General features: G+C 35.1%; 1 protein-coding gene across 1 annotated transcript in view; it reads left to right on the forward strand.

The window, feature by feature from the left end:
- The first annotated feature begins 298 nt into the window (after positions 1-298).
- Positions 299-18,994, forward strand: part of LOC148939102 (uncharacterized) — a 37,687-nt gene continuing 18,991 nt past the window's right edge. Inside the window, exons 1-5 of the mRNA XM_089107311.1 lie at positions 299-309; positions 4,138-4,365; positions 4,438-4,886; positions 9,091-9,165; positions 14,293-14,538. Of these exons, the coding sequence (XP_088963437.1) occupies positions 299-309; positions 4,138-4,365; positions 4,438-4,886; positions 9,091-9,165; positions 14,293-14,538 (1,009 nt within the window). The remainder of the gene's footprint in view (positions 310-4,137; positions 4,366-4,437; positions 4,887-9,090; positions 9,166-14,292; positions 14,539-18,994) is intronic.

Here is an 18,994-nt window from a genome sequence, read left to right on the forward strand (position 1 = left end):
TTCGTTTTGAAGAGTTTGGTCAAATTAAAAAAGAGTTGTATAGTTTGTGTGTTGCGCAATGGAATTGCCACATAACGTCGGCTTTTGAAGAAATTGTTCAGTTTTTAAGTAATATTGATAGTGTGATTGATGTTTTGGGAATTTGTGAATCATTCTTGAGTTTGTATAGTCTTTTCTCTTCCTACGCTTTTCCAGGTTACCAACTGATATCGAAGTCGCGGCATTCAATGGGGCGCGGGGGACTTGCATTTTTGGTGAGAGAGGGATTGAATTTTGAGGAAAGGGAGGACCTTTATCTATGGAAGGAAGGTAAGATTGAAATTTTTTCTATTGAAATTGAAATAAATAATGGTAAAAAGTTAATTGTTTGCCTGGTTTATAGACCCCCTGGTGCTCAACCGGAGGAATTTTTTCAGGAACTTGATATGTTTTTAAGCAGGGCCCAGTATAATCGATCAGAGTGTGTTATTCTGGGTGATTTTAATTTTGATGTATTGAATTTAAATAGTGTTAATTTAGAATTTTTAAATCTTGCATTATCTCATGATTTGTACCCAGTGAATCTGAATCCTTCCCGTATCACTGCTCAGTCGGCAACATTAATTGATAATTTATTTGTTTCTTCAAATCTATTGAGGCAAGCATTCTGTGATGTTCTCCTTCAACCTGCTTCTGACCACCTCCCGATTGTTTGTATGATAAATAGTATCAAAACTTCGACTAAAAACCTAAGTAAGAGAGTTTATAGAGATATGAGAAATAATAACTTGAGAAAGCTGAAAGAGCAAGTTAGTACTATAGCATAGGATGAAGTTAACGAAGAGCAGAATGCAACTACAGCATTTGACAGGTTTATGAATATTCTCTTACCGGTATATGAGGCGTCTTGTCCTCTGAGGAAAATGAGGAAAAAGAAAGTGAGCCAAGAAAGCCATGGGTGACCACAGAATTGCTTGAAATGATGGAAATGCGAAACCAGAATTTTGAAAAACATTTACAGAGCCCGGAAAATGCGAGTTTATTTGAGAAATTTAAGCGAGTCAGAAACAAAGTTAACCATAAGCGTCACCGTGAGAAAAAAGCATATTATGCTTCTGCTTTTCGTGGTAAAAGTGGTGATGCAAAAGGAACCTGGCGACTAATAAATGAGGTTTTAAAAGGGAAGACTAATGATAATGATGGAGTAAAGAGTCTGATGGTGAATGGAAGTGAAATCACTGATAAACAGGAAATGGCTGATGAATTCGGAAAATATTTCACGAACATAGGCGCGAGTATTAAGGAAGACGTAGCTAAAAAGTCTAGAAGACATCTGGTGAAGTATTTTATTGATAATCAAGGCGAAGGGCGCATTTCTTCGTTTGAGAAGTGCACAACAAAGGAGATCGAGAGCACAGTGAAAGGATTGAAGTCCAACTCGGCCGGAATAGATGGACTTAATCTTAGAGCTGTAAATGCTATCCTAGTTCATATATTACCTTGTCTAACTGACTTAATAAATCTATCACTCCAGACCGGCAAATTCCCTGGTGGTCTTAAACTGGCAAAGGTAATACCATTGTATAAAGGGGGGAAGAAACAAAAACTATCGAATTGGCGACCGATTTCGTTATTACCTATTTTTTCTAAAATCTATGAAAAGATAATTCACAGGAGACTTTATGAATATTTTGATAAACTAGGAATATTGTGTGACAGCCAATTTGGATTCCGCAGTAAAAATTCTACTAGCCATTCTGTTCATCATCTTTTGGATGTAATCAATGGAGCTCTAGAAAAAGGTCTTATTCCTTTAACGATCTTTGTTGATTTCAAAAAAGCCTTCGACACTGTGGATTTTGAGTTGCTGCTGTGTCGTCTATCTAGTCTGGGGATAAAAGATGTTTGCTTGGATTGGTTTAAATCATACTTGTATGGAAGGTCAACTAAAGTAATGATAGATGACATCGCTAGCGGAGTCTATCCTGTAAAATGTGGAGTTCCTCAGGGCTCAGTCCTTGGTCCACTACTCTTTCTCGTATACATATATACTCTGAGGTTCTACATGCCTGAAGCAACTGTTACAGAATTTGCAGATGATACTGCTTTGACGATTTCTGCACGGTCAGTGGAAGAACTAGTGGATAAAGCAAACCGAACGCTGGAAAACCTTTTGGTGTTTACCTCCTTGAGTTACCTTGCTGTTAATACAAATTATATGATTTTTAGTAGGGTAGGAAAAATTGTAAATAGCGTTTCCGTAGTATTTGAAAATTTGTCGCTTTCACAGGTTTTTGAAAGTAAATATTTAGGATTTTATGTTGATAATAATTTGAGTTGGAAGAAACACATAAATATGATTTCTTCCAAACTTGCACGAGGTCTTGCAGTGATGCGGCGTTTGAAACACGTGGTACCCTTAAGTGTTTTAAGAAATATATATCATACTGTTTTTCATCCTTTTATTGTTTATGGTTGCTGTATTTATGCATCTAATTTTACTTCAAATATTAAAAGACTGCAGATTCTTCAGAATAAGGCACTTCGAGTATTGGGTGAGTTTGTTCAGTATGAGCATACGCGTGAATCTTTTATTAGTTTTAGAATTTTAAATGTTCATCAGATCAGGGACCATCAGGCGGAAGTGTTTACTTACCAGGTGCTTAATTGATTATCTCCAGAATATTTTAGAGATTTTTTTAAGTTTAATTCTGATTATCATCATCATAGGACTAGAGTTCGTGGAAGCTTAGTCTCAGAAGTAAGGAGTACGAGTCGATCTAGTTTTGCAATTAGAAATTATGCAGTTAATTTGTGGAATGGTTTCCCGGAGAGCATTAGGGAGTCAGAAAACCAGTTTCAGTACAAAATTAGATTAAAAAAGTTTTTGTTGGGTGGAAATTAATTTTTTTTTTATTTAAAAAAATGTTAAATTATAATTTGTAAAACAAAAAGTTAAAAAAAAGCCAAATTGAGTTAATTTGTATTGAATGGTATGAAAAGAGTAGAAAGAGTGAATGAGTTTTGGTTTATGGTAAAAGATTGTGTGACGCTGCTCAAGTCACAATAGTGGCTTAATAAAACGTCATACATTCTTACCATTTCTACGTTTGTTGATAATGTTATTCAAAAAATATGTTGTAAGTGCCAGTTAAGTATGATGTATTATTAGTTGAAAATAAAAGTCAAGTCAAGTCAGTAAAGAGTAACATTAAACCCCAAAAAGAGCAAAGTTTATTTTTTCACAGAAACTTCGGAGGTTGCTTATTACATCAGAAATTGAGTTTTTTTATAATTTGTAAGTGAGTGGAGACAAAACAGCCGTGTAGAGGGGGTATTTTCTTTGGGGTGATACTTTTCCCTGGGGAAATATCCCCCGCGGTATATGGTTCAAAAGCATGGGCTCTCCAAAAAATGGTGGAATATTTGCTAAATCTTTGCCGGAGAAATTTTCTACGGATTCCTTTAAGTGCTTGACTAAATGATTGTATTTTAAACAGTAGGCCTTACGAAAAGTGTGGTTCAATCCCGCTTTCTAGGGTTATATTGAGAGAAAGGTTGAGATGGCTAGAGCACGTTCTGAGGATAAAGTCTGACAGATTGCCTTAGATTGTCCTTTTCGTCAACCATCTAGGGCTAAAAAGATCTAGGGCTAAGGCACCTCGAACTGGGTCAATTATATTATTCTATGCAAATGAACTTACCCTCCTATCAGTATCTTCACTAATATAACATGACTAACTACCTGCTTTTGCATCATTAATTATTCAATTTATTTTAATTTTACCTTTTTTTCCCCGTTTTGTTTTTACTTGTATTTTTTGTATTATCACTCATTTTTGTAAACGGTTTTATGAAAATTAGCTTAGGGTCAAGCTGCATCATGAAATTGCCAAACCACCTTACTTGTTTTTAACCAATTAAAAACCAGGATTTAAACTAAATCTTCTCCCAATCATTTTCATCTTCCGAGACGTGACGGAATCGAGGTTAATCACGGAATGTTTTTGAGAAGCTCAGTTCAAAAAAGGATAGTGTCTGATCCGATCTTAACAATGTAGTAATAGCAGAGTGGTTTAGCAGTAACGAATATGACAGAGTGTGTGATTGTGGCAGTGACCAGTGTGTCATTAACAGTGTTTTGCAATTAAATTATAGTTCCGGTGATTCTTTGACAAGTACAGCAAATCAATATAATCCATGTCCCGTGGATAGATATCCTTTTTATTCAGCCCTAGTTCCTGCTTCAAGTGACAGTTCCATTTCAAGCTCTGGAAGTCATATCGCCCTTGATAACACAGTAAATCAATATACGCCTCGGATGAATATCCCAGGTCCCGTTGATAGATGCCCTGTTTATTCAGTCTCAATCCCAGTTCCTGTTTTGCAATGAAATGATAGTGCTGGTTATTCTTGGACAAATACAGCAAATCAATATAACCCATTTCCCGTGGATAGATATTCTTTTTATTCAGCCCCAGTTCCTGCTTCAAGTGACAGTTCCATTTCAAGCTCTGGCAGTCATATCGTCCTTGATAACACGGTAAATCAATATACGCCTAGGATGAATATCCCAGGTCCTGTTGATAGATGTCCCGTTGCTTCAGTCCCAGTTCCTGCTTCAAGTAGCAGTTCCATTTCAAGTACTGCCAGTCATACCGCCCCTCAAAACTTAGTGCATCAATATGACCCAAGGATGAATATCCCAGGTCCCTTTGATAGATGCCCCCTTTATTCAGCCCCAGTTCCTGCTTCAATTGGCAGTTCTATTTCTAGCGCTGGCAGTTACATTGCCTCTCAAAACTTAGTGCATCAATATACCCCTAGGATGAATATCCCAGGTCCCGTTGATAGATGTCCTGTTTATTCAGCCCCAGTTCCTGTTTCAAGTGGCAGTTATATTTCAAGTACTAGCAGTCACATACTGGGATGCCAAATGGACACTTTTAGTGGCTTTTGGACACTTTTTCCCCGTGAGGGACACCGGGACACTATTGGGTAAAAAAGGCAGCTTATTGAAAAAAGGGCACTTTTTGGACATTTTTCCAAATTTATGACGCAAAACAAATTACTTCCATAAAAAATGTCTATATATATATATATATATATATATATATATATATATATATATATATATATATATATATATATATATATATATATATATATATATATATATATATATATATATATATATATATATATATATATATATATATATATATATATATATATATATATATATATATATATATATATATATATATATATATATATATATATATATATATATATATATATATATATATATATATATATATATATATATATATATATATATATAAAAGCCTCTTCTGGTGGAAAACTAGGCTACTTAGTAGCCTAAATAAAAGATGCAGGCTCATGATGTTTCTTTTGTTAACCTACATATTAACGGAGTACATACCCCCACCCTATTAATGTCCAAATTTATATCCAGAATTGCATCCTGAATCCAAATTCTCACTCAGGTAAAACTGAGTGTTTTTAAGAGCTATCCCGCTCACCCAATCTTAGCTCGGGACTATTCTTTCTCTCCAACTTGCCCCAGGTTTGTTGTCTCAGGTTTATAAAGAGTTACCGATCAAGGGCCTCGACCTTCCCGATCACCGTGACCCAGAGTGTCCGCCGGAAGTTTCGAATAGCCTGTCTAGCACAGGGTAAACTAGGATGCTTACGATTTGGCGAAGGTTCTATCGAGTTTGTGAACGAGAAAAATCTGCGTCGGTGGGTCAGTGGCAGATTCCGCCTATATTATTGAACAACTTTTTGAGGTGGTACTGCAAGGGGGACGACATGGGCAAAAAAATAGAGGATGAATCCGAAACCGGTCCACTTGACTGACCAAATCCAATCCGTTTTATTATTATGCTATATCATTAGAGGGAAGCTGAATCTTATGCCTGACTAAATCTTTCATTTCTTGCGTAATGTAAGGTCGATCCGTATTACAACGTTTGAATGTGTTCTGAGGAAAGCATTCTTGATATTTACTATGGAGCTTATTTTGTATGACTAAATGTATTATGGATTACATCAGCTCAAGATTAAGAAGAAATCCAATTGCCAAAATTTAAAATCCCTTTATCTAAAACGGGATATTGGTGTTGTAAGGTACGGGTGTCACCACTTTTTGGTGCAAGAATGGTGCTATTCCACTTACTAGAGGGGGAAGCCCCTGACGGCGCCAAATATTAGTGGGATGCCTGCGCTTACCCCAACGGTTCTGTCTCTATTGGGTTTGTCAGTACACAATTAACAATATACCCTGCCCTAGGGTACGATAACGTGATCGAACGGTCAAAAGCGCCACTTTAAGGCCAAGAGTACCCGTCCTGGGTTACCGCTAATATTTCTAACTATCTTCTTGGACTCTACCTAGGCTAAAAAGTCAAAGATTATATAGTGTAAAAAAATCTTAATGTATTCAATGAAGCATATAACAGAACCCAAACGGAACTAAAATCACACTTCTAATTGTCCCCCAGGTCGCTCAACCCCGTGCCTGCGGTGGGTGGTAGGTGGGTTTTTCCAGACAATTCAAATGCTTACCAATTACTGCCTTACTTCAAATGAATAGGCTTTATTCCCCGTATTTCAACCCCCCCCCCGAAAATTTGGAACAAACCTCTTCTCTGAAAGTAGCTTTTCATCTATGGTGAATCATCCCTAACTGCGCAATTAAAGCCTCGTGGTTTGCTTAACAAACTATGCAATTAAAGCAGGAAAGAAAAAACGGCGCAGCCAAAATTAAGGGAAAATTAATGATTATCACTACGGAGAAAGGGAATAATTAAGGGACCAAAAAGAAAAGAACCTGGGAAAGGCATTTATCTGAAACAAACTAGGACCAAAGGTCCCAACACGGGACGATAATTTATAGTTTAAATAATATAGTTAATCTTATATGAAGGTAGAGGTGTCAAATAAACCATATAATGATAGCTACCACCAGCGGACGTAGTTATCGGGGTTCATTATAAAAATTACTTAGATTTCTGCAAATGAGATCCAGTAGAGTATCACCTTTTGTCGTTGGGAAATAAACTATTTGCTTTAACTCTGCCATTTTATCTACGGTTGAGCTTTCAACATTTACAGTTGAAAAAGAAAGGAAATAAAAAAAAAAAATCAGAATTCGGAACTTCTTTTTCTATTATTTTAGTTATTTTAATGTTTGACTGTGACTGTGACGGGAGATTGGACAGGGCAATTTTTGGAAATCCGTTCTGCTTTATTTTGGTTGGCGTTGCACGAATTGGTGATCTCAAAATGGTAGTTAAATGATATTTTTCCAGGTCGTGAATCTTTTTCTAATAAATACATTAATCTCATTCTTATGAATACATTAACATTTGGATGAAATAACGTCTTACATAGGGGAACTCTGATTTATACTTTATACTGGAAAAGGAAGAACATAAATCCGGCCCTGGAGTTGCGAGAAAACCATTTAAAGTCATTTTTGTCAACATACCTTTCCAAATGAATCAAGTCCATTTCTGCAGCCATTAATTGTGTCAGCTTAGACTACTGAGTCAGGGAAAGAATTACAATTGTCTACAGCTTGAATACTCGAAATGTTTGCTCTGATGTTACTCTTCTAATTTCTTATTTCTTAATGTTACTCTTTGTTTCTGATACTCTTTCTATTAAATCTGATGTTACTCATTTATTTTCTTTCTCTCGTTTTTCTTTGATTCCCCTCCTCCCTTTTTTATATCCTATCAGTTCATTTTTTCCGCAAAAAAGCATATCTTCATTTCCAACTATGTTTTCCACATCTCAATCCTGAAATGAGATTTTCAATTCAAAAATTTTTCTTCATGGAACATCTTCCCTTAGGCTCGTTTTGAGGAAATCAAGAAAAAAGTTTTCGCCTACATCAAGAAGATCGGTTACAACCCAGCATCCGTTGCCTTCGTCCCAATTTCTGGTTAGCACCGAGAATACATGTTGGAGCCATCTGACAGACTTCCATGGTACAATGGGTGGGCCATTGAGCGCAAAGAAGGCAAGGCTGACAGCAATACCCTCCTAGAGGCTCTTGATGCCATCCAGCCACCCAGCCGCACAACTGAAAACCCCTTCGGATGAGTTTAAATTGATAATGGCCGTCGCTTGTCTCTTGGAACCGATTTGAGACTTTTCAACCACTTTCAGAGAATGCATTGTTTCCATTTTCAGAGTACTTCCATTTATCCATCGAATAGTTATAGGACCTAAAGTCTTAACCAATGTGGTATGCTAGAACTATCAAATTCATCTTTTTCTTCTATTTTACGGTTGACGTTTGTCATGAAGTCGGTCAACTTCAAGGACCCACCTACTGCTGGTGGCAAAGTCATCAAGGCCGCTGAGAAGGCTGGAAAGAAGAAGTGAATGGCCATTCCCTGCTGGCACGTTCCGCGTAAATTCTTCTGGCATCTAGTCGTGTACATATGGCTAATATTACACTGCTGTCATAGAAAGAAAGGAGTTTCGCAGAAAAGCTGTGTTGCGGCTCAATTTTATTTATAGCCGCTAGCGAATGTTTCTGTGTTATATCTTATACTTTCAGCTGTGATTTTTTGTCAAACGCTGGTCGCTAGTTTCTATAGAGTATAACTCAAGCCAATTTATTTCAATCGGCCTTGACTTCTCACTTTTTTAGTTCTCGAAAACGTCATTTTTGCTCAGACCTACTTCTAAATGTTCAGAAAACGGCAAGATAGAGCAGCTGTTAAATTATTTTAACCACTTTACCAACCAGTTAGCTGAGTGGTTAAGGTGATCGACGTCTTTTGTTTAACTTTAAAACTTTTTAGGTCAAAATAGATATTTCGTTGCTACAGTCGTTCGGACCCTGTAGCACCAAAAGATCCTTAATAGCTACCGAAGATCAACAACTCGCATCTTTTTCGCATAACTTATGAAAATGCCAAAGTAAAAATGAATCTCTATGATTGGTTCTTTACTTTTCGACTAAGATAGGTAGCCGTATCGATAATCGATATAAAATTTCGCTCTGTTGACATTCTCATGATGTTTTTTTTCTCTTCAAATTGAACTAGCACTAAACTTAATTTATAGGTAGCGTTAATATCAAAGCTGGAAATACCTGCAGACTCATGCAGGTAGCAGAACTAAGAACGACGAATTTCGCAGGTATTTTGGCACTTTTTTCACAAGTTTTGAAAATTCATAGTGGCAACCCTGTATTTTGGCTAATTTTCTAGAAGGACACTAAAAGTGTCCTTTTTTTGCTGATTTGGACGCTTTTGTCCCTAAAAGTTTCGGCAACCCTGGTCACATAAGCCCCCCAAAACATAGGGCATCAATATACCCTTCATTTAGCTCAAGTTCCGGCTCCTGGTAAGAGTTAATTTCATTTTATGGTTCTGATACAAGATTACGTATGTCTCCCACAAAATTTTTTTTTTATTTTTTTAATTTAAATGTGTTTTATTAATTAATTAATAATGTGTTAATTATTTTCATTTATGTCTGTTTACTTTTCCCTCTACTTAGATTTTAATAAAAATAAATTAAAAAATTACAAAATGATTATTTCCGTTAAATTATTTATTTGTAGTTTTACGCCTTTAAGGTTTTCTTGCCCGGGGTAAGTAACCCTCCCCTCCACTGAAACGTCTCTGCAGTTGGGCTAGTTTAGCTTTCAAGCGTAATTTTCGTTTACGAACTATCAGGATGAACATTTAAGTTATGTTTCCCTTAGAATTAGAAAATATTGAATCTTAAAGTAACAGTTTTTCTATCTGCATGATGAATTAAAAGAGGTATTTGGGACCATAGGGTGATTGAACAAATCCGTCATCATTGCAGCGATATCTACAGCCTAGTAAAGAGCAAACTACGGCCCATAGCAACCAAAAACAAACTAAAAAGTGTATTAGAAAAAATAACTGTGCAAAAAACTTGTAATATTTCCTTAAATTAGTAGAATTTTGAATTTTGAGCTAGTGCTTTAATGAAAATACAAAATCAACACCATAAAACACAATTAGAAGCCGAAAATAAGTACCCTGCAAAAAATTAAAGACTAATTTATGAGGCTTTTAAAAGTCTTTACTGGCCACAAAATCAATACATTTTCATCATCAGTTTAAGTTCTGTAAGATTTCAATAAAGAAAAGTGAAAATTTCAATTTCACTTTTAAATAAAGAGCTAATTTTCAGAACTATACAAATTTAATGAAATATAACGTGTCAGTTTTTTTCTGCCAATACTACAGATATATTTTGCATAAACTAACAATCAGTAAATTTTGTTCGTTTTAATTTTCCTCTCATTTCTTTACTTTCGTCAGATTTTTTTTTAATTAATCTCCTTAAGGGTTTTATGGTAATTTGTTTGAGACAACGAGGGACTAGACAGCTAATGTGCTTTGACAAGAATGTTGGGCTTTTACAAGATTGGACCTTGCAAAATTTGTCACATCTTGCAGTAAAGCATCATTTATGTGCAAATTTCATTGGCCATGTTTTGCCTCACCAAAGCTTCTTACTGTATACCAACACACATAGGGGTAAAACTGAAGGGTTTCTGAAGGCTTCTAATTATAAACTGAGGGATTTCCCCTCTACCCCTGCTCTTCAGTTAATCTCCATTTCTTAAGTTTTCCTTCTCCATATTTATATGGCATGTAGCATATATGACGAAAATAATGAAGTACGACCAAAAAATATATTCTTGTGTTCAAGCCTGTGTCCAGGGAGGGCTGAGGGGTTTAAATCCCCCCCCCCCCGAAATGTTTGTCCGACTTGTAGAAACGTAAAAAAAAATAATATAAACAAATCTTGCTGTGTTTTTAAATTTTTGTTGCCTTGTAACCCCCCCCCCCCCCAAAAAAAAAAAAAATTGTGCCCCCCCCCCAAAAAAAAAATCTTGGATACGGCTCTGCTTGTGTTATTGCTGCCGGAACAAACCGCAAAAACAGTCACAATGTTCAAAAAATCAAATTGGTTGCATAGCCAAATTTCTTTAAGTGTTGTGAAACTATCATTTGAACCAACAATTAAAGAGGCTTTGTTCAGGTACAACACCAGCATTTCATATCTAAAAGTATGTATACAAAATACCCTGTTCAGCAATTTTTGTTCTGAAAAATAACTCAGATAAGGAGCTATTGAAATCGAACCTAGTTATTCCATGTTTATCTGAACCCAAGAGTAGCATGCGTTCAGTTAAGCTTAAACTGAACCCGTCACAACCATCCTGAATGAAATATTTTAAGTGTAATTAAAGCACCACAAATACATCCATAGTGGGCTCGAGTAAATTTTCAATTCTTTTTTTTAAGACCTTAATTTGAGCTAGAAACTGGTCGACCTTAATTGAGTTAGGATATCTGAGCCTTGCATATAAATAGTTCGTTCAGTTCTTATGGATACACATATTTCTCACCCCTTTAGAGTTCAAATCAGATGTAGTCTAAAATGGATGGTCAGGCCAAAAACTATTCATGAGATACTTGGATTATGGTAGACAGGTAGGCTACAGGGGAAAGGTATCCTTTGAGCTTTTCTAAGAATATCTGGGCTTTACTGTTGCCCCCAAGCTTTCCTGTAAGCTGCCTCTATTGACTAACTTTCCTCTTCTGCGAAACAGCTTCCTAACTGGCAACGTAAGCCCCTTCCCCTTTGTTTTCTAACCAAAAGGCTTATCAATTTATAAGCACGGATTGGAATCCTTCTTGAGTTTAATTTACTCTAGTGTTTTAAGTAAGGGGCTAAGTTCATCCTAGTATTGCATTCAGGGGCCTAAGCAAAACGGTGGCGTTTTGCTTGCGTTCTGAGTTCTTGAGTTGTTTTATTGGCTGAAAAATATATATTATCTATCTTATATTATTTGAGGAAGAAAAGAAAAGTACTATAAAGTACTTTTCTTATTATTAGTACGGGTTAAAGATACGTCCAGTCTCCTCTTAGGTACGTAGGCACTTTGTAGTACCTTTTATTCCCTACCTTCAGTCCATGATGGTTTAAAGTATTAGTTTACTTTTCTTTGCAAAAGTGCATTTGCGGAAAGTCTTTTAAAATTAAATTATCTTTATCTCCTATGGTGCCTAAAAATGTAAAAAACTACAATACAAGACAGGAAAGAAAAGTAATTTTAACTCTTACACTACTACTAACAACTCACCGCAGCACCAAGCCGGCTGAGGCCAACACAGCTACGCACGCTCCTCCTCCATCCTAATCTATTCTCAGCCTCTCTTTTTACACTCTCCCACGAAGTTCCAATTTCCTTTAAATCTTTCTTTATGACGTCCTCCCACCCCAAACGGAGACGACCTGCTTTTCGTTTAGCCCTAGACGGTTGGCCAAAAAGAACAATTTTCGGCAATCTTTCATCCTTTATCCGTACAACGTGCCCTAGCCACTTCAACCTTTCTTTCATTATAGCCCTAGAAAGTGGTATTGAACGACATTTTTCGTTTAGCCTATTGCTTGAAATACGGTCACTCAACCAGGTACCCAGAGCAATCCTTAAGCAATTTCTCCGGAAAAGATCTAGCAAATCTTCATCCGCTTTTCGGAGCGTTAATGCTTCAGAGCCATATTTGACCACTGTCATCACTGTGGCTTCTAATATTCAAATCTTGGTTTGCAGACCTATCTTTCTATTTTTCCAGACTCTTTTTAACTGTGAAAAAACACTCTGAGTCTTGGCTATTCTATTTTTAACATCTTCACTGCTGCCACCATCTTTACTAATAATACTTCCAAGGTAAGTGAAGCTGCCCACCTGATCAATCTTTTCATTACCCAACGTCACCTTTTCATCTTCCCTTATTCCTAGCCTTAGTGACTTAGTCTTCCGAACATTAATTTTCAAACCAATTCTAGCACCCTGAACTCGCAAAACCTCTAAAACTTCATTCATTTTGCTCACACTTTCATCTAGGATGCTTAAATCATCAGCATAATCCAAGTCCAGGAGACTTTTTCCTCCCCATTTGATTCCAAGGTCTCTCATTGCCTTTCCTGTGATCCTTAAAACAAAGTCCATCAAAATGATCCATATAAAGAGGGATAGAACACAACCCTGCTTAACTCCTGATTTAATGCGAAACCAGCTGCTAACATCATTTCCTACCTCAACCGCAGCAGTGTTATTCTCGTACATAGCCCTAATCACTTTAATATGTTTGTCTGGTTTACCGTACAAGGATAAAACCTTTACTAAAGCTCTTTTATCAACAGAATCGAACGCTTGCTCATAATTTACAAAACTGAGGACCAAAGGTGTTTGAAAACTCAGGCACTTCTCAATTATTAGCCTAAGAGTGAAAATTTGGTCGACACATCCTCTACCTTTTCTAAAACTGCACTGCTCTTCTCTTAAAACTTTGTCTACGGCATCTCTCAGTCTAGAAAGTATCATATTAGTAAGTAATTTGCTACCTACAGAGACCAGACTAATGCCTCGATAATTATCACAGTCACTTTTATCACCTTTCTTATAAAGTGACTTATTTAAGGTTTTCCTAAAATCGTTAGGTACTTACCCTTTTTCAAAATTACTATTAATAATCTAAAGTAAATTATTTCTGAACTCAGAGACACCATATTTAAGAAACTCATTTACTACCCTATCATCACCTGGAGCCTTATTATTTTTTAATCCTTTTAGTACTGTTGCTAATTCCTCCTGACAAAACAAATCTTCCTTCACATCACACTTGTGAGTTTTTAATTGTCTTCTTGATTAATTAGTCATAATCAGTGTATGTCTTTAAGTTAAATTTGATATTTTGTATCAACAACCATGATCATTGACTGAAGGATTGCATACAGGAATAACTGTGATAGAAGTCATGAATGAATGAATTAATAATTATAGCAGCCAACAAATAATTGATACAGCTAGTACAAAAAAAGGATAAGACTTGCTATGTAAATAGTACGTCAAAAATATAATGGATACAAAAATAAACAAAATGAAGCAGTAATTTTTACGTGTTTTAGGAAAAAGATTGTATAGACTCAAGGGTTTGTCTACTTTCAAAATCGTGTATGCAAGGTGGCAAGCACCAATATGGCGGAAGCGTATCATTATTATATTGGCATAATATTCAAGGACGCTCCTTTAGAGTGGAACTGTCAATTATATAAAATGCGACCTCAGAACAGAGGGGGCTAACCTACCTTATGTGAATGCACCATCTGTCTCAAATTTGTAAAGACGATGTTCCTTTTACTTTAAGCTATTATTTTTACCAGTGTATATTTACGATTTTTTTTTTCAAACATAATGATTATTTTAAGTTTCCTTTCGAAGAATTAAACCTAAAGCATGCAAGGTATGCGGGGATACTGCAAGCGGAGTCCATTATGGAGTAATGACCTGTGAAGGCTGCCAGTCGTTTTTCAGAAGATCACAAGAAAGTTTGATCAAAAGAACCAACTATCGATGCCAAGGACAAAAAAATTGCTTGCTTGACAAAGCTACCCGAACTCATTGCCAATATTGCAGACTGCAAAAATGTTTGGCATTGGGAATGTCCTTAGACGGTAAGTTTGCCGTTTTTTAAAGGCATCTTCATTCGAATTAGTTCACTAAACAGTACGTGGGAAAAATGGGTCTAGGCGTTTACTTCCCGCTGAAAATAGTTTTTGGGCTACACAATAATTCTCAAAACAACATTAAATATATGACGGTTTTATTGGCCTCACCATTGTATTATTTTTTTATTTTGATACATTTTGGAGCTCATCTATATGCATTGGCTTAGGATTTATTCAATAAATGAAAAAGGATAAAAGAATAAACATGTTTTGAAAATAGTTCTCTTTTATTTTTATTGCAACAATCCCTGTCATAAAAAGCATTTACGCCCTTAAAATAATTTATAATATAAATAATATATAAACACATAATTTTTTTTCCTTATAATAATGCAAAATAACGATTTGATGCCTATTAATAATTTAGAAATGTCTCGTATAGAGGGCTCAATGGTAAGTCCTAGTTATTTTAACAACAAACAATGGAATAAATTCAAAGGATGATTCATTACTAATTTTCAGTTCAAATCCATAGAAATGAAATTCTTAATAAATCTTTATGAAATAGCTTTATCACCACATTAATTGGGATTACATGAGCTTAAACCTCAAAGACTCCTATTTCGAAAACGCTAAGACAGTCAGTCAACCTTAAAAATGCTCAATGAACGTTAATCTCGAAAGAAATTCAAAATTTAAAAGCTAGTGTGAAATACGGCCATTACCAAATTTTACCAAATCTCTCGCCGCTTCAAGTTCAAACCATCAATAGATCCCGGAGAAAATTCCCCCAAAAAATTCCCGTGTACGTGCCTGCTCTAGAAATTTCGTCTTAATGATTGCCAAAAAAGTATTGTTCACTATGAATATCCTTCAGTGATCATCCTGGCGCATTTCGAAGTTTAAGACATGTCCCACTAAATGTCATGGTTTCCACAATTGTCCATTTTTTTGTCAGTGTTCTCTGACAAAGACAGTGAAATGTAAATTAAATATATTAAGAATATTTTCTTTAATATTTATATTTTAGCTGTAGGGGTGTGGAAATAACTTCATGTTTAACAGAGAACATTAACCTTAATGGCCCAAAAATTATTGGACAACCACAAGGTTGAAAGTAGTAAATTTTTAAAACTGTACCTCGTACAGTTTTAAACGTGCTTCCCGGCACCTCGCCGGGTAAAACTCTTCGATTAAAGTTTCAAACCCGCAGCAAACTAAAACCACGGAAACAAATCTGGCCTTTTTGACGGCCTGTGTTTATTTTTTTTTAAACAACGACATAGAAGTTTTCTCAATAAATGAGCCAAAAACGTATCTATTTAAACAAACAGTTAAAGTAAAATATAACATAAAACATTCTTATAATAATATAGCCGACCGATTTTCTTCCATATTCAAAGTTGTAACAGGACTGGGATCAGATTAGCTTGTGAATAGCTTGAATTACATCTCTGCTTCTCGTCCACCCAAATTTTTTGGTAAACTGTTATTAAAATTTGATGCAAATATATTGAATACACATATAAATACACAAAAATGAAAATATAAGTGTACAATATAAATTTTATATATAAATATACATATACATATTTAAATACACAAATATAAATATACAAAAAATATAAAGGTCAAAGTTCAAAGTCATGCCTTATCTTTTGGCACAACATGTCATTTGCTTAACTTCCTGTATACCTGCCGGTGGCTGTGAAACTGGGAGCTTGGCTGTGAAGTAGAAATCTTATCTTATTGAAATCATGAATTTGAAATAATGATATTTCATCTTATTGCTAAATTATAGCAATCTTATTGCATTAATATTTTCCTCTATAAATGTTCGGTTCATTAATATAGAATAGATCTGTAATTCATACAGATCCATGTCCATTGATAAAATTAATGCGTGATTTATAAGATACTAGCTATTGATTTTCTTAAATCTAAAGCAGAAAAAACTCGAAAAATACAGCTATTAAAGTTTTCTGTATTTGATTGTCAGCTATTTTGATTTTTCTGTGGTGAAATTTAAGAAGTTTTTCTAAAATCAGTACTTGTTAATTATGGCGACCACATCGATATTTGGACAGCGCTAAGATAGAAAACAATTCTTACTTCATAGAATGCTGAAAAATTGCAGCTAACACATTTTACATGCATATCCACTTAACTTTATCCCCGACCCCCCCCTCCACCTCAACGTGCAAATATATAGCCCAAACTATACAAGTCCAATATATTAATTTAATTAATTTATTTATTTATGACCCACATATGAACATTCACCCGTTATTCTGTATTCTGTCACCCATTACTTGTTTTTTCGGTTCTTGTTTCGTCACAGTGATTTAATTTAGAGGCACATGGGTTGGAACAAGAGACCCGAATTGGGAAAACAGATGGGAAAGGTATAATTTAGAATATATATATATATATATATATATATATATATATATATATATATATATATATATATATATATATATATATATATATATATATATATATATATATATATATATATATATATATATATATATATATATATATATATATATATATATATATATATATATATTTGAACACTAGGTAGGGGGGGGGGGGTTCGGGGGTAAAGTATAACGAGTCTGCACAGAAAATATATTAGCTAGAATTATTCAGCATATTATGAAGTAAGAATTGTTTTCTAACTTCACTTCTTGGGTGTGGTTACTATAATTAACAGAACCCCTCAAATATTGTAAGTGAAAAAAAAATGATTGAAATCATCAAATTTATGACGAGGCAAAAATCCTCTGAAAAAAATGCAATTTGTATCCTAGTTTCATCAAATCCATCTTTGATCAATTTTGATCTAATTGTTGGAAGTCATTAAGGTGTTTGAGTAATATAAATAAAAAAAAATATTGTGCATTATCACTGAAGAAAGGTTATTTCAAATTACCTAAAAAAAAGATTTTCATGTAAACATTTAAAAAACAAGAGTACAAAAAAACTATGCGCAGACATTGGAATTTTAGGGCATTTTTCACATCTGTTTGAAGAAATTATGCAAAGGGTTGCCAACTTTTTGGTCCATGAATGTGTCCATCTTAAAATCACAAGGGTTTGAGGGTAATTTTCTCACCAGTTTTATTATTGACCAAAAGATTTGTATCCCTTCTATAAGAACCATGTATATCCCCAGAGAATAACTTAAAACGCCTGTCCCTGGGTCCTGGGGGGTTGTGTCGACCCTAGAGTTTTAAAATCTGATAGTTGAACTATTTTTAACACAGTGGTCATCTGAAATTTTTATCGGATGGGTTTATCCATCCGATACACCCAAAGGCGTGGAGGGTGGGAGGGGCTAGTTGCCCTCTGATCTTTTTTTCACTCTGAGAAACTAAGCTACAACTTTTAATTTCCATTGAAATGAACCCTCTTTGAAGTTTATACGAGCATACCTTCCATAAGAACCATATATGGCCCCAGAGCAATACTTACAACGCCCGCCCCGGCCCTGGGGGGGTTGTGTCGACACAGGAGTTTTTCTTATCTGACCTTCGAACTATTTTTATCAATCAGTCAATTTTATTCAATCAATAAACTCAACAAAATACACTTCAATATAAACTCCCCCGTAAGGCTCTATGGCCTGGAAAAAAACAAGGGGAGAAATAAAAATGAAACAAATACATAAAAAATAAAAAAAAATCAACATCATACATTCACACCTTTAAGAGACTCAACACAAGAGAGAAAAAAAAATAAACAAACAAAAAAATAAATAAGAAAAAAATAAAATCATAAAATACAATGATCCACAAAAAAAAATTCAATATAATGCATTTCACCCTTTCAAAGACTCAAAACACACACACAAACAAACACATAACAAAACAAAGAAGAGAAAAAAAACAATAATTAAAAGACCCAAACAAAAAGCGATTTTATGAGACCCCCCCCCCAAACAAAAAAAAGATGTAGGACAGTCCAATAAATTTAACCAAATTCAAAATATATATCTGAAACCAAGCCACAAAAATCATTAGACAAACTCAGTACCACTCACAACAAACGTTTCCCTTGGGGAAAAAGGGCTTGGGGGGTAGTTGCCCTCAGATCACTTTTGACTCTTAAAAATTTCCAATCGATTTCCAATTGAATGAGCCCCCTTTAAAGTTTATATGACGACCCCTTCTATATGAAGTGCCTCTGGGAAAAAAATAAATGGAGTGTGGGGGGAGGCTAGCTGTCCTTTAATCACTTTTGACTCTTAAAAAGTGAATTGCAACTTTCAATTTCTAATCAAATGAGCCCTCTAGGAATTTTATACGAGCATCCCTTCCATAACAACCATATATGCCCCCAGGGCATAACTTACAACGCCTACCCCCGGGCTCTGGGGGGGGCTGTGTCGACACCGAAGTTTTTTGTTATCAGAACTTTTTTGTTATCAATTTTTTGTTATCTTAACAAAATG

Source organism: Artemia sp. Qi Xiang Cuo, unplaced genomic scaffold, assembly GCF_049724085.1.
Source record: "Artemia sp. Qi Xiang Cuo unplaced genomic scaffold, ASM4972408v1 HiC_scaffold_22, whole genome shotgun sequence".
Lineage (NCBI taxonomy): Eukaryota > Metazoa > Arthropoda > Branchiopoda > Anostraca > Artemiidae > Artemia > Artemia sp. Qi Xiang Cuo.